Genomic DNA, 25,433 nt, shown 5'->3' with positions numbered 1-25,433 from the left:
GATTAAAAAAGACTGGGACTGTTCATCTCTCCACAGAAGCTGTTCCATACCCTTAATCATTTTTGTTGCCCTTCTCTGTACCTTTTCCAATTCTAGTACATCTTTTTTGAGATGGGGAGACCAGAACAGCACACAGTATTCAAGATGTGGGTGTACCATGTTTATACAGTGGCATTTGATATTTTCTTAGTATTTAGCTCTTTCATAATATTCTGTTGGTTTTGGTTGGGGTGTTTTTTTTTTTTTTGGACTGCTGCTGCACATGGGGCAGATGTTTTTGGAGAACTATTCACCGTTATTGCAAGATCTTTGAGTGGTAACAGCTAATTTAGACCCTATCTTTTTGAACATATAGTTGGGATTATGTTTTCCAATGTGCATTACTTTGCATTTAACAATTAACTTCATCTGTCTTTTTGTCATCTAGTCGCCCATGTTGGGAGATCCTTTTGTAATTCTTTGCAATCAGATTTGGGCTTACTATTTGGAGTAATTTTGTATCAGCAGCAAGTTCTGCTGCTTATTTACCCCCTTTTCCAAGATAATTTATGAATATGTTGAACACCACTAGTCCCAGTACAGATTCCTGGAGGACACCACTATTTCTCTCTCCTCATTCTGAGAGTGACCATTTATTCCTACCCTTTGTTTCCTGTCTTTTAACCAGCTACTGTTCCACGAGAGGACCTTCCCTCTTATCCCATGACTGCTTTCAAGAGCCTTTTGTGAGGGTCCTTGTCCAAGGCTTTCTGAAAGTCCATGTACACTATATCCACTTGAATCACCCTTGTCCACATTATTGGAATTCTCTGAGGGGGTCAACTAAATTGGTGAGACATGATTTTCCTTTACAAAAACCATGTTGACTCTTCCCCAACAAATGGTGTTCATCTGTGTGTTTAATAATTCTGTTCTTTACTATAGTTCCAACCAATTTGCCCCATACTCAAGTTAGGCTTACCAGCCTGTAATTGCCAGAATTGCCTCTGGAGACTTAAAAATTGGTGTCACATTAGCTATCCTCTAGTATGGAAGTTGATTTAAGTGACAGGATACATATCACAGTTAGTAGTTCTGCAATTTCATAGTTGAGTTCTTTCAGAACTCTTGGGTGAATCTCATCTGGTCCTGGTGGCTTATTACTGTTTAATTTATCAATTTGTTCCAAAACCTCCTCTATTTACATCTGAATCTAGGACAGCTCCTCAGATTTGTCAGCTAAAAACACTAGCTCGAATCTCCCTCACACCCTCTGCAGTGAAGACTGATGAAGAATTAATTTAACTTAGGGTTATCATATTTGAGGTTCCCCAAAAGAGGACACTGCCAGTGGGGATGGGGCAGGGGGAAGCTGGAGAGGAAGGGGGTTCAATTGGGGTGTGTACTGGAAGGGATACCTGGGGGGCACTAGAGGGGGGGTAGTATTGCTCCCTGTCATGGTGGCAGGGAGGCTGGAGCAAGCCCAGGATGCAGCACCAGCTATCAGTCAGCATCTCCCTGCAGGATCCTTCTCCTTAGGGCTGGGAGCTGGGGTCTGGCAGCTGTGGCTGCAGGGGAATGGACCAATCAGTTGTGGATACAAGAAGGGACCAATCAGGGATCTTTCTGAGCTGCAATGACTGCTGTGCAAAAATTCCAGATGTTGCCTGTTATTTGAAAAATCCACCCAGACAGAAGGTCAAAAAGAGGCAAAGTCTGGGAAAACCCAAACATATAGTAACCCTAATTTAGCTTCTCTGCTATAGTCTTATGTTCCCTGAGTGTTCCTTTAGCACCTCATTTGTCCAGTGGCCCTACTGATTGTTTGGCAGGCTTCCTGATTCTGATGTACTTAAAACTATTTTGTTAGTCTTTGGCTAGTTGCTCTTCAAATTATTTTTGGTCTGCCTAATTATACTTTTACATTTGCCAGAATTCATGCTTCTTTTTATTAACCTCAGTAGAATTTGACTTCCAATTTTTAAAGCATGGCTTTTTGTCTCTGCTTCTTTTACTTTCTTATTTAGCCACAGTGGCACTTTTTTGGTCCTCTTATGCGTTTTAATTTGGGTTAGGAGTTTGAGCCTGTATTGTGGTCTTTTAAAGAATTTCCATGCAGCTTGCAGGCATTTCATTTTTGTGACTGCACCTTTTAATTTCCATTAACTAGCTTCCTCATTTTTGTGACGTTCCCCTTCCTTAAGGGAAATGTGATGGGCGTGTTCGGTTCTTCCCACATCCCAAAGATGTTAAATTCAATTACATTCGGTTCACTGTTACCCAGTAGTCCAGCTATAGTCGCTTCTTGGACCAGCTCCTGTGCTTCACTTAGGAGCAAGTCAAGAATTGTCTCTCTGCTTGGGGGGTTCCAGGACTAGTGCTCCAAAAAGCAGTCATTTAAGGTGTCAAGAAACTTTCTTTGCATCCTGTTCTGAGGTGACAAGTACCCAGTCAATATGGGGATAGTTGAAATCCCCCATTAGAGATGCTATACAAATAGAAAATGCAATAATAATCTCCAAGACATTTCGCAATCACCATCCTGGTCAGGTTGTTGGTAGTATATTCCAACTGCTATATTCTTGTTATTCAAGCATGGAATTTCTATCCCTAGAGATTCTATGTATAGTTTGATTCATGAGATTTTTATTAGATTTGACTCTTTCACATAGAGTGCCACTGACCCACCAGCACAACCTACTCTCTAAACCCCTCACCTACACCTCAGAACTGTAAATCTTCCTTCAGAATGGTCTAGTCCATTTGTCATGGTATTACCATTGCCTGCTCTGCCAAAGCCTTTGTGGACTACTTAGGAGAAGTCATTTGTCTCTCTTGGCCTCATTCCCCTCCCCCTCTGTAAGATTAGAGATAAGAACACTTGCTGACCTCACACTGGTGTTGTGAGGGTAACTACATTAAAGAGTGAGAGGTGCTCAGATATTACAGGAATGGGGGCTGGTCCTGCCTGAAGTGCCATCCTGTAGCAGGCCATGGCACAATAGACATACTGCCTCCGTTCCCTGCTTCAGAATACCCATAAAACTTCCCTTCAGTCTCTCTTGTCCTAGTATTACCCCTTCTTGGGGGCAGTTTATTACCCAAACAATGTGTCAATGATCCATAATATAAATCCAAACACATAGGCCAGTTGTCACCCCAGTACAAGTAGTCCTCTCATCCCTCAAGTCTTCTCATACCTCAGTACCCCCCCCACCATGTACCACACCAGCACCTTTGACCACATACACACACATTCTCTGTTAGCCCTCTCTTCTCCCTGTACCAGGACAGCCACACTAGCCCCTCCAACCACAGTATAATCCCACTCATCCCAGAATCTCTCTGGGAGATGCATCCTTGCCAAGGGAGCATCCTTCACCCCACACCCTCAGTTCCTCTTGGTCTAGCTCACCAGCCTTGGAGATATCAGCAGGTAATAGCCCTACTGCCTCATTGCCTTCAACTTGCTCCAACCCTTGGCTCTGGTTCTCCAGCTTAGAGCAGGGGTCTCAAACACCCCCTGTCCGGAGCCTCCACCACACCCCTCACCCCTCCTGCACCCCATCCCCCTGTATGGAGCCCCCACCACACCCCACACCCCCAACTATACCCTGCACCCCAACCTGCACCCCACACTCCAACTCCCTGCCGTACCCTTCACCTCAACTCCCTGCCCTGAGCCCCCATCACACCCCGCACCCCTCCTGGGGGTAGGGAGGGGGCAGAGTTGGCGTGAGGACTTCAGGGGTTGAAATGGAGGTAGGGAAGGGGCAGGAAGAACAGGGCCGGCTCCAGGGTTTTGGCCACCCCAAGCGGGCAAAAAAAAAAAAAAAAAAAAAAAAGCCGCAATCACGATCTGTAGCAGCAATTCGGCGGGAGGTCCTTCGCTCCAAGCAGGAGTGAGGGACCGTCCGCCGAATTGCCGCCAAATAGCTGGACATGCCGCCCCTCTCTGGAGCGGCCCCCCCAAGCACCTGCTTGCCAGGCTTGGTGCCTGGAGCCAGCCTTAGGGAAGAGGCAGGGGCAGGGCCTCATGGAAGGGGTAGAGTGGGGGCTGAGGCAGGGTCAGCAAGGAGTGGGTGTCAGTGATGCGGCCCTCAGGCCAATGCACTAGTCCTCATGCGGCCCTCATGGTCATTTGAGTTTGAGACCCCTGGCTTAGAGTTAACAGGCAGCTCCCTCTGCTGCTGTTCCTCTTACCTTCAGCCCTCTGGCCCTGGCCCTGGCCCAGGGAGGCCAGCAAACCTCTCTTTGTACTCCTCTACTTTCAACTTCCTTCTTGGCTCTGCCACAGTCCTCTGGTCTCTAGCAGCTCATACATACCTTTCCAGATTGAAGCAGCCTACTTTGGCAGAGTGGGACTCCCTGATTCTTTATAGCCCAAAGATACTGTCCCACCCTCTTAATTGGCTAAATGGGAGCACCTGCTCTGGCACCGGGGCTTTGGAGCGACTTCATTTACTGGGGCCAGCCACCTATGGCAGGGCCATATAAGTGCCTAGGAGTGATTGACATGAAGAGATTCTAGCTGCTATGACTAGATACAATCCTAGTAATTTAGGCCCCTATTCAGGACTGCACTTCATCTTCAAGTCAAACACATGCTTCAAGTGTTGTCCTGAGCCAGGAACTTAGTTTCAAAAGTGTCTTTCCCCAACTGCAGAAAAACAGTGTATAAAACACCTATCAATGAGGGGGCTGCTGGCAGGGCCAAAATACCTTCAGAAAATGGTTTGAAGATGCCTTTTATAAGTGAAGAGGGTTTGGCTGAGACAGATGTCAATGGGGAATGAGTTCGTCTTGCTAGGCTCCCCTACAACAAAGACACAACTGCCTGCTGCCCTGAGACACGCGTACAATATCCAGAAAGAGCAGATGGCAAATGCCAGCCAGGACTAGGCTCCAGGTGGAAGGGACAAGGATCACTAGAGCTTACATTAGTGAAAGCTTTTAAAAAAGACGTAAACCCCATTCAGCATACTAGACTATACAACTCATGGGGAGAATTTCTGCCATCAAAAGAGTGAATATATCTGGGTTAATTTACTTTTCAGCATAATTCTTTTGCCCATAGCTGTGTCCCCATAGAGACTGGTGGAGAAAGAATGGAACATTCACAGTTCTCCATAGAAAGCACAGGTTAGCCAGCCAGGCAATCTAATCACTTCTCGAATGAACCCCTCCAGTCCATTACAAACACTATTTTTTTCTGATCAGAACAATCCATTAAATGCTGTTCTGCCTGGATTTTCGCCTTTACTAGAGTAATCGGAATTGTAATGTTCTGAAAGGATATTTTAAAAGTTCCAATCCTCATAGAAAATGCCGTAGGAGCAAATCCCGCTTGCCTTTCTCATATGACTTCCAAGGGGCTACTCATGTGAAGAAGGCAAGCAGGATTTGGGTTTATTGTATTATAACAAAAACAAAACCAAGTAGGAATTCCATAAGGACCAGAGAAAAACACAGTTGTTTCCCAGCCTGAAAGAAAGATGGCTTTGTGGATAAGGCACTGCACGGGCACACAGATTTGGGATCAGTGCCGGTCTCTGCCACAGACGTCCTGTGTAATCTTGGGCACATCACGTCACCTATGCGTACCTCAGTTTCTCCGTCTGTAAAATGGAGCTAATGATATTCACTGCCATTGAAGCGCTCTGAGATCTACTGATGAAAAGTGCTGTATAAGAGCAGCTGTAAAATGGGGTCCATAGTTCTTCTTTAGTCATAAGAATGACCATACTGGGTCACATCAAAGGTCTATCTAGCCCAGTGGTTCTCAAACTTTTCTACTGGTGACCCCTTTCAAATAGCAAGCCTTGGAGTGCAACCCCCCCTTCTAAATTAAAAACACTTTTTAATGTATTTAACACCATTGTAAATGCTGGATGCAAAGCGGGGTTTGGGGTGGAGGTTGACAGCTCACGACTCCATGTAATAACCTCGTGACCCCCTGAGGGATCCTGACCCCCAGTTTAAAAACCCCTGATCTAGCCCATCCTGTGGCCAATGTCAGGTGTCCCAGAGGGAATGAACAGAACAGGCAATCATCAAGTGATCCATCCCCTGTTGCGCATTCCCAGCTTCTGGCAAACAGAGGCTAGGGACACAATCCCTGCCCATTCTGGCTAAGAGCCATTGATGGACCTATCCTCCGTGAAATTATCTAGATTTTTTTTAAACCCTGTTAGTATCTTGGCCTTCACAACATCCTCTGGCAAAGATTTCAACAGGTTGACTGTGCATTGTTTATCTGTCTTGTGTATTTAGCCTGTAAAGCCTTTCTGGCAGGGACTGTCTCTTATGTACCTAGCACAATGGGGCCTTGGATGTCAGCTGGGGCATCGATACTACCATAATATAAATAATACAAAAATCAAACAGCTTTCTGGACCCAACTGCCACAGCGAGCTCACAGACATTACCTTGCTCCAGAAAAAGAGAAGGGCTGCATGGAATTTTGGAGTGTAACTGTTCACCCTCTGCACCATTGACTAAACAGCCTTTTTCTGTGGGAATACGGACCTTACCCCAAACCACACGTGTCTTTTGGCTGCCTTCAGTGACCTTTGGCTCAAGCCCTGATACTTTCCCCATTATTCACCTTACTGATGCATATCTAAACTGGCAAGTAAAAATCAGTAAAAATCAGTGGCCAGAACCCCTGTGTTTTGCAGAATGTGCAGATCTGGTTGCACGGGGCCACAAATAAACTACCAAGGCATAACACAGGCAGGTCTGTTGGGGGAGAGGCACAAAATACATTTATTTAAAGAAATGTCCGAGGCCTAATATTTTGTTGAAACCTAAAAGGAATATGGAAACTGCCATACTGGCTAAGAGCAGTGGTTCATGTAGGGCTCAGTCCTGCATCATTGAAGCCAATGGGAGTGTTGCCATTGATTTCAGTGGGAGCAGGAGCAGGCCCTAAGTCCACTTTCTGTCTCTGGCAGAGGCCTCTACCCAATGCCTGAATAAGGTGAGAAACACCAAAGTGGACAGTTTGGGAATAACTTACTCCCGGGGAGGTGGGGGGGATAGGGAAGGGAGTTTCTTCCCAGTCCCCTCGATTACATTGGTTTATACCTTGGAGCATGAAGTGTTTTAGCCTTTTCAAACGTTAGGTGCTTAAAAAAACAACCAACCAAAAACCAATAGGGTATCTGACTGTGGGGTGCTTTGTTAGTCAGAGAAATGGCCAATTGATAACTCCAGCTAAGCAACACCACACCGATCTCTTGTGACAATGAGTTCCACAGACTAATCATAAGTTGTGCAAAATTGTTTCCCTCTGTCACTTTTTTGATTTGCTGCCTTTCAGTTTTTAATCAAATGCTCCCTTATTCTTGTATTTCAAGAGGGTAAATCGGAGCACCCTGACATCCTCTTCTTTACCATTCATTGTTTGTGCACCTCCTGCTATGTCCCTCCTTACCTGTCCCCTCTTTAAACAATCCCAATCGTTTCATATGGAAGGCTTTCCATGCTGCTGATTAGTTTCGTTCCCCATCTTGGAATGTAATTGGAATCTATTCTGCTCTATCTTGTTTTTACAGTGGGGTGGCCAGAGCTGACAACAGTGGGGATGAAGTAGTGATTTATAGCTCAGCATTACAATATTTCTAATATTATTCTCCATCCCAGTCCTTAACATTGTATTGTTTGACTGCCAAGGCAATGCAATGTCAGACCCAGCATTTCTGTATAACCACTCTAAGCTCTGGTTAGTTTATGTGCATATGTATTTGTTTTCAAGTAAAGCACATCACAAGCTTGCAGTTGTGGTTTTCTGAATAAATTTATTCTGCGATGCTTGGAAAAGGGATATTTACAATGGGGACACAAACGATCTTCCTACCAAACAGGGCAGATTTCATGCCATCACGGTAACCAGAAACCAGTTTGCTTTTGGCATTTTCTGCTGATCAGCAGCAATGCATTATCTCCCAATCATAATATCCAGCCCAAGGTGTACCATGAGTAAGAGACGAGGCAACTTCTAAATAGCTTGCCAGCAGCTGATATGGAGCAGGAATGCAGTGTCCCAACACTAAAGGGTTATACTGACATTACAGTGGCTGGTGTGCCATAAATGCTATAGATCAGACAGAACAGAGCTGCTGACACTTCTTCAAAGTGAGGAGCACATTTTATATAGGGAGTGTCTGGTGGATGGTTTTCCATTCTATTCACAATCACCTGGGGCACCTCCCCTCTTGTTTGTGCTCAGGGGGGCCTCTTCCCCTCCTAACTATGATCCCCCTGGAAGCTACAGGAATTACTCATAAGGAAAAGTAACACCGAGGAAGTATTTAAAGTGCTTTTAGCAGGTCTTTCAATAACATTTAGCAAATGGAAATGGAGAGGAGGTGCCAGCACCATGTAACCCGCCAGCTCTCAGCAGACCACAATGTGGGATTATCCAATCTAGATTAGACAAATTAGTATCAGGTTAGTGAAGCTCACAAATCAGTGTCACAAGGCTTTGTTTTATATACCTCTATTTATTTACAGAGTTCACAGGAGAAAATGACGTGTTCTACCAAACCCACAAACTAGCAACTATTCTTTTTTCTGTTGTTAATTTAACATTTTGAAGGGCAAAAAATCCAGCCTTGCAGGGGTGAGAAGTTGCTGCAAGGCAAAGGCTGTATGTGTATGGCATGCCATGAGCTAACTGGCTCCTCTGCCCCGTGGCCTTTACTCTAACCAGCCAGTGCTCCCTTTCGTTAAACTAAGGGTTTTGTCCGAGAATTTTAACGCCTGGGAAGGGTCAAACACTGTTTTCTATGCTGGAATTTTTTAGTCATATTTTAACATGTCCACTCGTACCATTGTAAACATTAGTGTAGACAGGACACACATGTTACTACACTAAGGATACACAACCACGGTAGTTAACATGGGTTAACTAACGTGTTAAAACACAAGTAAAATTAAAGTGTAGCCATGTGATCAATTACGCTGATGTGAATGCAGCTTAGCTCCATTGGTTTCAATCGAGTTGTTCCAGATTTACATCAATGTAGCTCAAAGAAAAATTTGGCTCTTCATGTATGAGCAATATGCTTTGACTCTCTGTAGATAACGATACCTTGTCTTCCTACAGCTCTGCCTGACACCACCACATTCCTCACTAAATCATCTAGTTTTAGTCTGGGTTTAAAATTTGTGGTCTCGGTCTCAACTAGAAAGTTAACCTAATGTGAGCTAATAAATGCATATATTTAATAAGGAACAACACTGCTATTAAAATTATTACAGAGGATTGGTCCATATTATATAAATTAGAGACCATTAAATTGTACAGGTCATATGTAAGGGACTGATCCTGGAAACAAGCATGCACATGAGAAAATTTACTTGGGGGGAGCTTGGTGACGCTATTCATGTGAGTAAAATTACTCATGTTTGCACAATTAAACCCTAAAATCAACCTCCAATCTTGCAGGACACTCATATAGATGGACCCCTGCACCTGCACAGACCTCTTTGCAGTTGGGCCTAGGAGTTACAGTGGATGGGAAGCTGGATATGAGTCAACAGTGTGCCCTTGTTGCCAAGAAGGCTAACGGCATTTTGGGCTGTATAAGTAGAGGCATTGCCAGCAGATCGAGGGACGTGATCATTCCCCTCTATTCGACATTGGTGGGGCCTCATCTGGAGTACTGTGTCCAGTTTTGGGCCCCACACTACAAGAGGGATGTGGAAAAATTGGAAAGAGTCCAGTGGAGGGCAACAAAAATGTTTAGGGGGCTGGAGCACATGACTTATGAGGTGAGGCTGAGGGAACTGGGATTGTTTAGTCTGCAGGAGAGAAGAATGAGGGGGGATTTGATAGCTGCTTTCAACTACCTGAAAGGGGATTCCAAAGAGGATGGATCTAGACTGTTCTCAATGGTACCAGATGACAGAACAAGGACCAATGGTCTCAAGTTGCAGTGGGGGAGATTTAGGTTGGATATTAGGAAAAACTTTTTCACTAGGAGGGTGGTGAAGCACTGGAATGGGTTACCTAGGGAGGTGGTGGAATCTCCTTCCTTAGAGGTTTTTAAGGTCAGGCTTGATAAAGCCCTGGCTGGGATGATTTAGTTGGGAATTGGTCCTTTTTTGAGCAGGGGATTGGACTAGATGACCTCCTGAGGTCCCTTCCAACCCTGATATTCTATGATTCTTATAGTTTGTAAGATCTTGTTAATGAGAAATCAATTTCAAAAGGGCAAAGGCGCTCTTGGAGGTTCCTTGGCTAGCAAACCCAAACAGAACAACCTTAATATTTGGCACTGTCTCTCACACACTTTTACATAGCAGTTTTTACTGATTGACATGTAATAAGTTAACAATGGGGTTTCTAGGTAATTGACATCACCTTGCCCTTTGCTATTTTGTTGCCTTTCACTAGTTCTATGCCAGTCTCACAGTTCTAAGTTGCCTATTCATTTTCTCTATTAACAGAACAATACAAGTATTAAGAAAAAATACAAAGAATTATAAAACTCCACAAATAGCAAAACAAAAATCTAGTCTTTTATGACTATACTGCTAGAATTAACTGCCCTTCCTTTATAGATTATCTCTCTAGAAGTCCATCCATGAAGCAGTCTCAGAAGGGGGTTATGTACTCTTTTTTTATGCTAGTGCTGGTCTCAGTGTAGCCACCAGTATCTCGGGTAGCACTGAAAGCCCTTTCTCCAGATCTGCGTGGGAGCAGGAGTTTGTAGACAGCTGCCCTGTATTTCTTTGAAATGAGGTTGTAGAGGATTGGGTTGATGGATGCGCTCAGATAGAAAAGCTGCAAAGCGAATATATTAAAGTACTGGGAGAAAAGCATCATGCTGGTATCCTGAGTGTTTATAAATATGATCCTGCCCACATGGAATGGCAACCAGCAAATTATAAACGCCAGAACCACCACAGCTGTAAGACAAAACAACACACACAAAATAGTTAAGGGTCAGGATTCAGACTCATTAAACCACTAACATTCTGAATGTCTAGGTACCAAAACATAGAATATATTATAAGTCTGATTCTGCTCTCATTACTTTCTCTTCTTACACTAATGTAGATCAGGAGAAATACCAGTGAAGTAATGAAGTTATATTGGTGTAAGAAAATGGGAACAGCATCACATCCATTAACTACTTTTCAGAACAAAATAAGGTAATTGGGAATCTCTCCAGCAAAATTCCTAGAGATTATTTAAACAGGGGGAAAAGTACATACTTTAGTGAATATGAAATTGTAAACTATTGTATCTTCCCTGTAATAGCAAACACAATAAAAATGAATTTATGTAACATTTTCAACTTCATTTATATAGTCTGAAAACTAAGAGGAAAACCAGAATGAGGAGAGTTTTTGTAAAAGTGCACAGCAAATCTTTTCTTGTCATCAATTTATTCTTTAACATAGATATGTTGAAAAGGGCTGTACTGTTATGCCTGTTGTAACGCACTGTATAGTTAATGTGTTCTCTCTACTGGGCTCTTACTGTAATCTACCGTGTGCATTATTTTTAATTATTTCTATTTACAAGTTCAGGAAACACATACAATTCCTTTGTATTACTTGTGACTTTTCAAAAGATAACAACATATGGCTAGTCAACTATAGAAAAAGTTTAATGGTCCAAATTCATCCCTTGCATAATTCCACTAGTTTCAAAGGAATAACCAAGGATCAGTTTGACCCATATGTCAAAAGACACTATCAACTTGAAATTCACATTTCTGTCAGAAAACTTGGTCCTACTCTAGTTAAAAGAAATATCTAAGTTTACTACACCTGAAAGAAGTTGGCAAACACCTATTTTTCTCTAGTGGTTTTAATTTCTTTGCTTTGTGCAACTGACAGCGCTCTGTATGTAGTCAGTTTCTCTCTTGTTGAAAGAGCTTTACATATGGCAACCGAGGCAGAAAAACCTTCTGAAAAACATTGGCCCCATAATGTATAAATGATGCTCAATCAACAACTGGAATCTTTTAAAATTAGCCAATATATTACAAAAATTAACACTGGCAATGTTAATTCAACTCTATAGCTGTTAAGAACCTAAAACTAACTGTGTCAATGCATGTAAATAACTGAATTGTTTAACAAGATCTTGTTAATGAGAAATCAATTTCAAAAGGGCAAAGTCTAAAATCTATTGTATACATTTTTCTCTAAGCACTTATATCACAGTTATCACAGAGTATTTTAGTATCTCCTCTGCTTGCAAATAAATGTTATGCATTCCTGCAAGCATGGCTTTGTGGTCTAATCAATATTTTCTAAATACATAGACAGCTGGGAGCCACATGTTCAAATACTGGCAGGGTCCGTTCAGCCCTTTGTATTTCTCATGTAGCTGTCTGATACAAAATCGGTGTGTTAGTTGAAGCCTTAGAAGTTAAGGAATGAAAATCAGTACCATTGAAGTCAATGGGAATATCACCATTGACTTCAATGGAGCCAGGGTTTCATCACAAGTCTTCTTTGCTGCATGGGCCCATCATGATTTGTTAGCCTTTTTCATAAACATGCACCTGACCCCAAATTCTCCATTCCTTTGCTGCCATCCTGGTTATCCACCTCTGAAACGGCTGAATTTCAGTGGTGCTACATAGATAAAGTTAGTGAAGTTAGTTAGCTGTTAGGAAGTATTTTAGGTAGTAGATATCCCAAATATTATTTAAAATTTAATATTATAACCAAGTGCATTTGGGGGGTGGCCCCTCCAAAGCAGTGCTGACGACTATGGTGCACGCAAATGTATGAAAGCAAGATTTAGCAAGTACACCAGAAAAATCTGCTAACAGGGAAACCTATTAGGCAAGGGAAAAAATCTCCACAGGGAAGAGGCAGAAGCCTCATTATTAGAGTAATTTTAAACTGAACAAAGCTTTGGAGAGAGCATGAACCTCACCTACTGCTAGACATTGGCCGAATACATCTATAGGGACCAGTGGTGGCTTGCTGAGGTCAGAGGTCACCAGGCCCTACTGAGCAGTTTGACCTAAGGGATTTTTCCACCTCTGATGTCCCTGCTCTCAGACACATCCCTGCTGCAATCGGTGGGGTGCAGACACTGGCCGAATTGTGCCCTATGAGGTTCTCAGTCCTTTTCACTCTGCAGTTCACCCTGGAGCCACCCTGCACAAGTGGGCTGTGGGGAGGGTGCCAGGTTGCCTTGGTCTGTACACGGCTGATTGAGCCCAGCCTAGGGGGAGCTGGGCGGTACCTGGGGATGGAGTGAGGGAAGGGGCTGATTCCCTGGGACTCACCCAGGATCCTGATGGTCTGTCTGTGCCCCTTCTCCCTGAGGGCTGCGTTGGGGCCCTGGGGCCGGACCTTGCTCCTCCACAGCGCCCTGCCGATGAGGCCGTAGAGCACGTTGAGGCAGAGGACGGGCAGGATGAAGTAACTGGTGGTGACCCACAACATGATGCCCAGCAGGCCGGACTCGGTGGCCAGCGGCGTGAGCCGGCACTCGCGGCTGAAGTCGGTCTGGTTGTCCCGCTGCTCCACGCCCACCAGGAAGAAGAAGGGCCCGGCCGAGAGCAGGGCGAAGGCCCACAGGGCCCCGATCACCGCTTTGACCCGGCGCTTGGTGATCACCACCTTGGCCTTGAGCGGGAAGCAGATGGCCAGGTAGCGCTCCACGGTGAGCGCCGTGATGTGCAGGATGGTGCAGTAGGTGCAGGCCTCGCTCAGGTAGTAGGAGAGGCGGCAGAGCAGCTGGCCAAAGATCCAGGGCCGGGAGCGCCAGAGGCGGTAGAGGTCGAAGGGCAGCCCCAGCAGGATGAGCAGGTCGGACACGGCCATGCTGCCCAGGTACAGGTTGGTGGTGGTCTTCAGCTCCCGGCAGCGCCGCAGGATCAGCACGGTCAGCACGTTCCCCGCCACCCCCACCACGAAGAGGCCGAGGCACACGGCGGTGACCGGGATGAGCGCGGGCAGCGGCAGGGAGCTGCAGAGGCGCTCGTCGCACGGGGACCCCGCCCACGCCTCGCCCTCCACCCTCAGCGCGCTGCTGTTCTCGCAGCCGCCCCCCATGGCGCCGGCCGCCGCGGCTAAGCCCGGGGCTGGGGCTGGGGCTCGGGCGCGCCGCCCGGAGGAGCTGGGAGAGAGGCGCCCTGGCCGCAGCCCATGGTGGGCAGCGAGCGCCCCGCTGCCAGGGCTGGGCCCCGCTCCGGCGAGGCAGGGGCAGCAGGAGCCTCCGCTCGGACTGTTCCTCTGCGGCCGGGGGCAGAGCTAGGAGCTGCCGCCGCTCCGAGGCGTGGGTCGGGCTGAGCTCGGCGCCACTGTCCCGTCCGCTCCCCGCGGAGCTTATATGGCTCCTGCTTCAGAGCGGACGTTTTTCAAAGTCTAATCTAATGACTGGCCCCAGCACAGCGGAAGCCCATTTCTCACTGCTGGGAAGTGACCGCGAAAGCCAGGACAGCCCCAAGCGTGCACCTGTCGCCAGCAGTTTTTGCTTTAAAGAGCTCCGTCGAGTCAGGAATCAGCGCCCCGCCTGGGCTTAAGAGGAAAAGTACTAGTCAGCCCTGGGCAGTTGTGCTTTAAAAACCGAACTGAACCCTGGCTTTTAAGGTAGAGTTTTTCGTTCTTTCTTTTAAACTCAGCATGAATTGAACATCACGTTCCAACAAATCTCAAAACAAACGGAATGGAAACCACTGATTTTCTCCTTTCAGCCAAAACCTTGAATTTTGGATGCGGTCACAATGTTGCGCTGGTCTAGACACAACTTCATTTCAGAATCTGAAATATCCGGTTAAAAGTTGCAGTCCCTGCTTTGACCTTACTCTCACAAAATTCCCTGTGGAAGTTTTGCCTAAACGGGCAGCAGTTCCCTATGACAAAAATAGATTTAAAAGAGCTTGTATGAATGGATCATGTGGAAAAATAGATAATTTTCTGCTGGGCAAGAATTAGCTTTTTGTACTGTAAGGGCTATTTTAAATCACTGCTTCTTAGTCTTCTTGCACTAACTTCTTGTACTGCATAAAGTAGGCTACACGCAATATTTAGGAACTATGGAATATTGTTCAATGAAATTGTGATTTTCAAATCAGCGTTTACATTTAATACCCATTCCTTGCTTCACTAACAAAACAATATGGTTATGAAAGCACTAAGGAAAAATAATTTACAGGAGAGCAAAGCTAAGTTTTAAGAAAGGCACTTAGTATAGCAATGAGGAATTTGCCTAATCTCCCTATCAGACTGATGTCTGAGACAGTGTCTGGTCACACTCATCTTGTCATAAAATAGACAGAATTCTTAAAACCTGGCAAAAGGAGGAGAATACTATTTTACATGAATTGTTGTCTCATTAAAAACTATGTCTGTCTGCCAGAAAAGTGGGGAAGTCCAGGAATAGTTCAGTTATATCCAAAGATCAATTAACAAACATGGAAAAAGAATACTTTTATTTTCCACACATTTTAAAGATACTTTTGCTACATAGTTTGTGTATATTTCTATGAGATTATACATTTTTAATCTGTATGAAGTCCAACATTATACAAGTTTAAAGTGATATGTTTGGTACTGTATCTATAACGTTTTAAAAAGTTTAGAGTTTTTTTGGAATGTACAGTATATGAGGTAAAATTAAGATTACATTAAAAACTGTCTTCACTGCAGTAATCTGCACTGAGGTTCAAATGGCAAATACACTATTAAATGACATTTACTATCAAAAATAGGAGTTCATTTGAATTTTACTATGAAAAACATAAGCCACTGCAGTTTAACTGGAGTGACAAATCTTACCATTTTAGACATTCAACCATATAGAAATCTCTGGGCTATTACACTCAATCTCATTTGTACTGCCGAACATGGCACTTTAAGAAGGTTCTAGAAAATATCTGCTGTCACTGTATTTTGTGGGAAGATATTAGCCTCTACATAAAAGTGACAAATTTAAAATAAAATGTAAACATACAGTACATTTTAAAGACAGATCATTCTTACCACTTGAGGGCCAAGTTCTTATCCATTTCTTTTTTAAAACAAAACTCAACAACATTATTCTACAGCACAGATCATTGGACGTAGAAACAATTACAATACATGCCCGTTCTAATATAAGAGAAATTCTTCAGAGATCTTCAAAACACAAGACAGAGGTTCTTTTTATTATTATTTTAAGACTGACAGAAGTGCTTAATACCATTAAAAATGCTAAATCCAACACAAGTAGAAGTCATTAGTGATCCACTATCTTGTAACTGAAATAAATTAAAGCTAATTACAAAATGGATAACAGATAATTGTAAGTGTGATGAGACAAGAATTTTTTTAAGATAGTTTCACTACAAGCTTTATGTAACTGGCAGTCATTGACATCTGGCAAGATGTTCCACGGGCTACTTGATAAAGTTAAGTCTGGTCATTCAAGAACTCACAAATGCAAGCTCACAAAACATCGATGAATTATGCAATTGCAAAGTGCTCTAATGCAACATTAACTACATGCAATCAACATTTTGGTACAGTATCCAAAGAGACATTACATTAAACGTTAGGTTCTCAGGAAAAAGAAGGTTGAAGTTTTCTGGTGCAAATTATTACACTCCCCCCTTTGCCCGATTTGGTGCCCCAAAGAACAAAGGCAGTGCTTCATTCCGGTGGCCACGGCAAGTGAATGTAGGGGTAACAGCAAAAATTATGGTTATCCAAGAAAATTTATACACATTATCAATAGAGGGCACATATATCTATATAAACAGCACCCAATCAAATAAAGGTCTTATTTCAAAAATGATTTTTAACTTACTTCTTTATAGTGTTAGATCAAAAAAGCTCTCTCTCTTCCATGTCTGTAGGAAGCTAAAGAGGCATTTTTATGAGTAAACATATCGGGGCCAAGATAAACCATTTGTGCCATATCTTTTTAGTCTTACAAAATGTATACTTGCAGTGGAAAACTCTACATTTCGATAAGAATCTTCTTTCATGCATTCACTTCCATCCAGTTTACTGCCTGAGAAAAGCCCCTTCTATTTTCATCATAATCCTGCTTCCCAAATAATTAAGAGAAATGAGGAGGTAGAAATACAGCGCTAGATTGCTTTCACAGCATCAGACTAACATTTTATACAGCACAAGTTTGTTAGTGTAACTTTTAAATACATTTTACTCATTTCCCCATCTCCCCCTTAAGGTACTAATCCTTAAAAATGTGGACCAGGTTACCATTATTACGCTCCTGCTTATTGGTCATAACCTTATAATGATACATTGCTTGCCTTATATAAAGTTTGTACTGCAAGAAGGCATGTTAAAGGAAATATTTCTGTGGCTTGCATTCTATAATCTGTGCCAGCGTCTACTTAATAAGCATTTTAAGTGGCTGAAAAGATGTGCTACAGTCCCAATGCTGATGCTAAATGCCTGTTTTTGTAAAAGCAAGAGAACAGAAATATTTTTAGAATATGAGAATGTAAAATGTAATGGGCAGCATTCTAAAAGAAAATGGTTTTTCTCACTTTATTACGAAGTACTGAATGATAAAGGCAATCAGAATGGAAAAGGTAGCAAAGAGCACAAGGATGACAGCAGCACACTGTTCATCACTTAGTGTCTGTTGTGTCCTTGAGATTTCCACAGTGTCTTTGTTGGTGCTGGTTGGTGGTTCAGTTCTCTGAGAGATGAATAGTACTGTGGTACTGTAGGGGCCTATCAGGTCCTGATGACCTACTGTTTCTTGGCACTGTCGAATGGCACACACACGAAAACGATATTCACAGTTCAGCTGGAGGCCTGAATACCGGAATGACCAGTCAGGCCCTTTATAAATCTGTCAAGAAAAAAAAAAAAAAAAAAAAAAACAAAAACACTTCTAGCAAACAGGCACATTGTGTTTACTGTAAAAATTTAAACAAAATGTCATACCTATAGTTTAATACTGGGATCGGTAACCTTTGGCACGTGGCTCGCCAGGGTAAGCCCCCTGGCGGGCCGGGCCGGTTTGTTTACCTGCCGCGTCCGCAGGTTTGGCCGATAGCGGCTCCCACTGGCCGCGGTTCGCCGTCCCAGGCCAATGGGGGTGGTGGGAAGCAGCGGCAGCCCCATTTGCCTGAGATGGCGAACCACTGCCAGTAGGAGTCGCGATCGGCCGAACCTGCGGATGCAGCAGGTAAACAAAGCAGCCTGGCCCGCCAGGGGGCTTACCCTGGTGAGCTGCGTGCCAAAGGTTGCCAATCCCTGGTTTAATATGTCTCTATGTTTACTGTTGAAGTTATTGTGAAAATAGCAAGTGCTACTTAATCACCTGTGTTTTCAATGACATTCTTCTAGCCATATAGGCAGAAAAAATTAACAAAGATTAATGGAAAAGAACTTTAATGTCTAATTAAATTTATTTTCAGTCTTTTGGTAAAATATGTAGCATTACAAACTCCACTATATCATAACTTGCAAAGCACCAAATTTAGCTCCTGTAAGAAGCCTTCACTTTAAGTAAACATTTTAAGTGTCAAATTTGATGTAAATCTCATTGTCTCACAATGGGTTTCTAGTGACTAATTAGATGTCAGATTGTACGCAGTGTTGTTGTAGCCGTGTCAGTTCCAGGATATTAGAGAGAAGAGGCAGGCGAGGTAATATCTTTTATTGGACCAACTTCTGTTGATGGATATTAGAGAGACAAGCTTTTGAGCTACTCGGAGCTCTTCCTCAGCTCTTCATTCACACTGTTCCTTAATCTGAGGAAGAACTCCGAGTACTTCAAAAGCTTGTCTCCCTAATAGCCACCAACAGAAGTTGGTCCAATAAAAGATATCACCTCACCCGCCTTGTCTCTAGATGTCAGATTACCATATTCATCAATTCTAACCAAATCCAACACATTTTTGCTATATTTAAGCTACGCTCTCTTAAAAAGACCACCATAAATTTTCCCAGCAAACTTTGGAGCCAATAAAGAGCCTTGAATAGGGCCGGATTTGGGGGCAGGCGATTGCCCGGGGTGCCATTTTTGTTGTTATCATGAATAAATACAGATTTACAGATCCTAGCATGCATATTTATCGTCTTATATGTGAGGGCTAAATCATGCATCAGAGTTGTAAAATGGGCTACAAATGCAATAAAAAATAAGGTATTCAGAAGTTTAACAAATGGAAGGTGGGGGCACCGAAGACAGTCCTTGCCTGGGGCTCCATTTGGTCAAGGGCTGGCCCTGCCTTGAAAAGCCCTCTTTGTGATTCTTTTAACCTCACCAATTCAGTGGTCCCAACACGCTGTTAGTGTTCATTCACACTGTTCCTTAATCTATCTGTTGGGTGACTAGGCCCCATCTTTCACTGAACTCACTGCTTCTTCTACGTTCTGAATGCCTGCCTCACTGAAAGCTGAGGCCCGGTCTCCTAAGGATCCATGTTTGTAGATCCATTTATGTCTGTGGAAGTCTCATTGAGGCCAATAAGACTCCTTGCAGGCATAATGGTCTGGGTGGGTGGATTCATTTTCATATGCATCACAAACACAGCATATGCTAATTTCTCTCTTTAAATGCTTTTATCCTCTTCTCTCCCATTATTCGATCTCATATTTAAGTGGAGTACTGGTAGCAGTAAACAAACATCAAATAATCCAAAACCTTTTCCTATAGTTGATTTCACAGTATTGAACATCGTCTAGCAAACAAATGCATGCAACTACTAATTTGTTTAGTGGTGGAAGAAATAATCAAAACCTGTTCTCTAGGTTTAGGTCTGGAACTCAATGTAACCCTGTTTTGCTTGTCTTGATGCAAAATTTGATTTAAAGATGTTTCATGAACTAATATAATTAATCAGATGTACAATCAAATTTCATATAGGTATAATATATTTTCAGAGGAAATACAGTACATTAGGTGTATGCTGTCAAAGTAATAAACTTCTCAAACTGAATTTGCTTGAAGATTGTAGAAATAGTACGAGAGCTCTTTCTACTACTTGCTACATAAAGCGTTACAATAACCAACATTTCACATCACATTAAGGGCAGATCTTCTGGTCTGGTCCAGCTATACTGACAGCTGCCCTGCTTTACAGCTGGCTGCCCATGGACCCAAGAGACCATTCTGACAGCCAGGGATTGCTAGAATGTATAGACACCTTGGAGACTCCCCTTCTTCCTAGACACAGTTCCCACACCAAGGGATGGGAGACAGGTTGTATAGGAAACCCTACAGCAGACCAATGCCACAAGAGGATTCCCCTACACAGAGGGCACCCTACACTAGAAGGTCTTAAGGCTGGCCATGTCTATACTACAAGGACTATAGTAGCAGAGCTACAGAGTGTAGCTCTGCTAGCATAACCCCAGAGTGTATGCACAGCCTATGGAAATGGAAGAGGTTTTTCTGTCGTTGTCACCCCTGAGTGTTGGTAGCTACGCTGATGGAAGCAGTCGTCCGTCAACCTAGCTGCATCTATGCCAGGGATTAGGTCTGCGTAATTATGGTGCCAGGGGTGTGGATTATTGCACTCAGCTGTGTTGACCTGAAATTTAAGGGTAGACCAGACCGCTTTTTTGTATTGCTGGAGTAGCAAAAAGCAGCCTTAATGGACAAGAGAATCTGGTTCTAAGGCCATGTCTACACTTACCCGTAGATCAGCACTGCTGCAATTGAAGCAGCGGGTGTCGAGTTAGCGGGTCTAGTGAAGACACGCTAAATTGATGGATAACGTAGCTGAAGTTGAACTATCTTAGTTCGAACTTAATGCGGGTCCACACGCGGCAGGCAGGCTTCCCCGTCGACTCCGCGTACTCCTCTCGCGGAGCAGGACTACCGGTGTCGACGGCGAGCACTTCCGGGATCGATCCCAGAAGATCGATTGCTTACCGCCGGACCCGGAGGTAAGTATAGACGTACCCAAAAAACAGTCCAACTCTGTCTTTAGAGGCAATTACACAGCATTCAATGAATTCTACTAACATACTGAACGCTGCATTTGCAACTTTAAAGCTACAAAATCAATAAGTAAAATACGTAACACTACATTGTAGGTACTGATTTATGAGACTAGTAATGTGCATAATCTACCAAAACACAGGGCTACACTTATTTAATTTGGGCCCATAATAAAATTACAGTATCTCAAAATTAATTGTGCTTCCTCTTTGGAAGGAAACCTGCTTGCTTAATAGTGTGAAACAGAGCTCACAAGTCTAATTATATGTCAATTTTCTGAGAGTTCATAGTGAAAGACATCAGAAGCTAAGGTGGTATTGTACATCCTCTGTTAAAAGCAGCCTATTTTGTTATTTGGCATCTCAAACTGCATATCTACATGGTAAAAACTGAAATTAACTGAAAACATTCTTAACTGTTTGGCACTGGTGGTTGCAGCATCCCCTATCACTGGGAAGGGAATGAATGGCAAGAAACTAATGATTGGAATGGGTTAGAGCAGCTTCCCGCAAACCAACATTCCACTGTGTCTACACTGCCTATGGAATTCTTCTTGTTGGGTAGGGCCTGTCTGCTCTACTGTGCTTTCCATACACTACAGACAATACAGTGAAACTTTCTAGAATATCAACAGCTTTCCTTGAACAGTTCATGATGTGCAGTGAACATCGAGTTTGTTTACTCTTTCTTCATAAATCTTGCTTCCATTCCTTTAATTAATTTGTTTCCCTTTTCTCAATTCCTCCCATTTGTGGACATTTTCCTGACCCTCAGGTGCAAAGAACTGTACGTAGTATTCAAGATGACTCATCAGTACAATGCAGATTCATAGATTCAAAGGCCCAAAGGGACCACGGTGATCATCTAGTCTGATCTCCTGTATAACAGAGGCCATAGAACTTCCCCAAAATAATTCCCAGAGCAGATCTTATAGAAAAACATCCAATCTTAGTTTAAAAATTGTCAGTGATGGAGAATCTACCACAATTCTTGGTGAACTATTCCAATGGTTAATTACCCTCACTGTTAAAAATGTACACCCCGTTTCCAGTCTGAAACTATAACATCCTTTTACTGAAGTCTTTTCCCTCTGTAAACATTTTAGAAGAAGAAACCTGGAGGATTAGCTTTTAAGACAAAATCAGCATGGGTGATAAATATAACATTTGACCTGCACATTCTTTAATTGCAATTAACCTTCACCATTACATTTTTTTAATGAACTATACCTGTTTGAATTCTGAGTCTTTTCCCGCCATGACCTGAAGACTATAAATAACTGGATCACCTTTCATTGGTTGCAAAACCTCCCATGTGATTTCACAAGTGTGATCATTTACTCTCTCTATTCTTGGCGCTATTGGAAAAAAGCAAATACATTAGTTAACTGTGTACTGTCTCCAGTTAGTGGTTTTCACTAATTTGTAAACTGTAGCCTCTATGGTATTTTATTTTGTATCTGAAACACAGAAACAAAAGATTTAAGTGCAAAGATATTTTTCTTATCCACTTCTCATGTTGACTAACACTACATAAATAAGGATGCTAGCATATTGCTTACATGTTTTGTTTCCTCCACAAGGAAGCAAGGACAATTATGATTCTGATGAATTAATATCATAAGAAAGGTTAGTTGCTATGAAGAAAGTAGTCTGAAAGAACTTTTATTGCAGAGAAGTGTTAAGTAATAAATGTAGATCAAGAATTGCAGTTTAAGATCAACTGACCGAGTCTGAACACAGGAATTGCCATACTCAACCATCAGAGAGTGGAAAGAACCAGATGCTTCAAAGGATAGCATAAGAACCCTGCAGCAGGCAGAGACAGGATAATCTGATACCTCCCCACCCACCAAATACAGAAAGAAGAATCTGTACAGTGAGTGAGGGCTGGGTGAGTCTGAGACTACGTGATACACTGTGGAAGAGACTGGGTGCCGGGTTGTATGTAGTAGTCATTTTATAAATTCCTCAACAATATAAGGGAAGGAAGGAGCAAGTGATGACATAGGAAGGGGCCTCAAATGAGTTGGTCTGCAGGTGTTCTGGATGGATCTGACCCAGCCCTGCTACCAGGACACCAAGAAACATTTCCAAAAGGAATACTACTACAAATGCCTAGGCAAACTTATTTCTGATGTCACAGAAAGTTAAATCTGTACCCTAAGTGTATGGAAGGAGATGTGCAGTCTTGGTGATTTGTGTTCAAGCTTGACAAAAGGCTGTCAACCCTGCTTTAATTGAAAAATTACATGTCCCATTAAGTATGGAGCTGCTGATGATACCGTCATAATCTATGTATTTTAATGCACCCATTATGGAGTCTCTGGATGCCACAATGTATCGTGTTTGTTTAGAGCACTTTAAAGAGGAATTGTTTAAACCACATCAAAAATAATTAATTGAATAAAATATGATCACAAAATCCTTCCTATTCAGTTGATTTTTAATTAAAAAAAAAAAAAAACCTTAACATGGATTTGGGACTTAAACTACTCAGCACTGCCCCTTAACTGCAAGCTTGTTTAAACTGAATAGGACTAGTAGAACTGATTTATTAAGTAGTGAGAAAAATGACATTACAGTTAAATGACAAGTGAAAATACAATGCTTACCTTTCAAGGCAGTTGGAACAGATTTGGGAGTCGTGAAAATGTATGCTTGAGAAAGTGGACCTTCACCAGCTTCATTACAAGCCTGAATACAAAATTTGTAGGATGTTGACTCAATGAGTCTTTGTACTTTGTATGTATGACATGGTCCTCTGTATAAGGATATAAATCTGAAAGTAGACATAGTGATTATATAAACAGACTAAATAGATTCCAAAGTAGTCTGCATGATTTCTATTTTTGTTTTAAATTCACTCATCTTTTTTTTTTAATTCCTGGAACTTAATGAGAAGCTCACAAATACTAATTTCCAAGTTAATTTATGATCTTTTAGTAATACAAAACAATAAGCTCACTTTTCAATAAGCAGTAACTGCTACTGGTCTTATTTCGTCTTGGAGTGGGAAAGGGGGAGAGCTCTGGATTAGTTTAGTATGTGGTGCTTTCATTATCATTGCTCCCCTATTATCAAAAGTGAGTGGGCCTGGATTTTAGCTACCTGCACCTCAGCAATACTCCTCACTAGCTCCAAGAAATGGTCCAGTCTCTGTGGTTCCCATTGCTCTTCCACATTTTTGCGGGGAAGATGTGCTATGGCGCTAATGTCACATCTGTGTGGGAGGGATCTGTCACAGTTGCAACATACGTTGTTGCCCCACTGATGGGTTTTTCTAGATTGGCCACACTCTCTTGTGTCATGATGCTGGAGCAGGTTAGTTTCACTAGCCCATCTGTTTGCTTTTCAGTCTTGGGGGTTCTAATACATAGCACAGGTTTTGTCTCAGAGAGAGTGGAGAAGTTTTGTTACCATATTCGACTCCTGTTCATTTCTGAGTTGGGGTGCAGGCATGAATTACTTTTTGGGGCGATGGTGAATTCCCTGCTATGTGGATCTCCATTTCTGTTTCTCCCTATGTCAGGGCAGGTTCCATAATCTACCCTGTCCTACTTTTGTCCAGTTCTCAAGCTATCATATGCTCATACTGGGTAGTGTATGTGGTGCGGTGGTATTGTGTGTTTTGCTATCTAGGGAAAAGTGGTGCAAGTAAAACATTAATGAATTTAAATCCTTAAGCTCCTCACCCTATAAAGAAAGCAGCAACAAGGTGAGAACTCACCCCTCATCCCCCAAGAGGGGCATCAAGTTAAAAGAATTAGATCAAACTTAATCAACATAAATACTTAACAAAACCATAGAAAACAGAAGAGCATGGTGGCACAAGCCATCCTATCTCCACATCAAGCTCCTCATGTTGAACCTTCACTATGAAAACTGTTCAGTTTTAATTTCTTGCACCCTCTAATGCTGAACATCAGAGTCTCCCATTTTCTTCCCAAGATAGACAACTTCTTAAATTCATTTTAAATTAAACCAAAGGTATGGTGTTTTCTTCCATTATGTCTTTCTGATACATCCTTAATCCATTAAACAACACCATATATAATGCAGAGCACATACAAAAGGAAGTGATATTAGTGCTAACCTTCCATTCTTATCTTCCATTTGAAGGTGATACTGAATGGAGTCAGTTAATGCTTTTGAAGTTCCCTCTCCCCATTTTAGCTTGAGAGTCTGAGAACTGTATACAGCACATTCCAGGCGAGGCGGATCAGGAGGGAGTGGCTTTGTTTTCAGTTTTATTGTGTGGCTGAAAGGACCTGCTCCAAGACTATTTAGGGCTTGAATTCGTATTCTAATAATTAAAAAGAAAAAAATTATCCATGTAAACATGAATACAGATTTAAAAGGGTAACTGATTAATTCCAGTACTCATATTCAAGAGTGTTACAGTAGAGAATAATAAGGTCATTGTACAGATACTACTTTTTATGATATATATGTCCCTTACCACTCAGAGCTGTTGGATTTAGTCATAAATATTAATGAATGTGCATTCATCTTGCAGTACTTTAAAACAATCTATTCTATTAAAAGTA

The 25,433-nt window shown here is 42.5% G+C and overlaps 2 protein-coding genes across 10 annotated transcripts in view; both read right to left on the bottom strand.

Moving 5' to 3' along the window:
• Nucleotides 1-8,774: 8,774 nt before the first annotated feature.
• Nucleotides 8,775-14,022, bottom strand: MLNR (motilin receptor). The gene is made up of 2 exons (XM_054014917.1): nt 13,251-14,022; nt 8,775-10,899 (listed from the first exon to the last, which is right to left on the bottom strand). The coding sequence occupies exons 1-2, from the start codon at nt 14,020-14,022 to the stop codon at nt 10,586-10,588; spliced, it is 1,086 nt and encodes a 361-aa protein (XP_053870892.1). The 3' UTR covers nt 8,775-10,585.
• Nucleotides 14,023-15,382: 1,360 nt separating this feature from the next.
• FNDC3A (fibronectin type III domain containing 3A) overlaps nt 15,383-25,433 on the bottom strand; it is a 185,962-nt gene continuing 175,911 nt past the window's right edge. For all 9 annotated transcript variants that reach the window (XM_054014852.1, XM_054014842.1, XM_054014869.1 and 6 more), the window contains 4 exons: nt 24,980-25,189; nt 23,499-23,665; nt 22,114-22,241; nt 15,383-17,779 (listed from right to left, as the gene is read on the bottom strand). In XM_054014852.1, coding sequence (XP_053870827.1) covers nt 17,465-17,779; nt 22,114-22,241; nt 23,499-23,665; nt 24,980-25,189 — 820 coding nt within the window. In that variant the 3' untranslated portion in view covers nt 15,383-17,464. The remainder of the gene's footprint in view (nt 17,780-22,113; nt 22,242-23,498; nt 23,666-24,979; nt 25,190-25,433) is intronic.

Source organism: Malaclemys terrapin, chromosome 1, assembly GCF_027887155.1.
Source record: "Malaclemys terrapin pileata isolate rMalTer1 chromosome 1, rMalTer1.hap1, whole genome shotgun sequence".
In the NCBI taxonomy this organism is placed as follows: Eukaryota; Metazoa; Chordata; order Testudines; family Emydidae; genus Malaclemys; species Malaclemys terrapin.
Note: the sequence above shows the minus strand (reverse complement) of the source record. Positions and strands in the feature narration are given on the sequence as shown.

What these genes read in the sequence shown, in the direction of transcription:
- MLNR (XM_054014917.1), bottom strand. Translation starts at nt 14,022, where the DNA reads ATGGGGGGCGGCTGCGAGAACAGCAGCGCGCTGAGGGTGGAGGGCGAG. An exon ending in ACAGACCATCAGGATCCTGG is followed by an intron (nt 10,900 to 13,250) that starts GTGAGTCCCAGG and finishes TTTGTCTTACAG; the next exon opens with CTGTGGTGGTTCTGGCGTTT.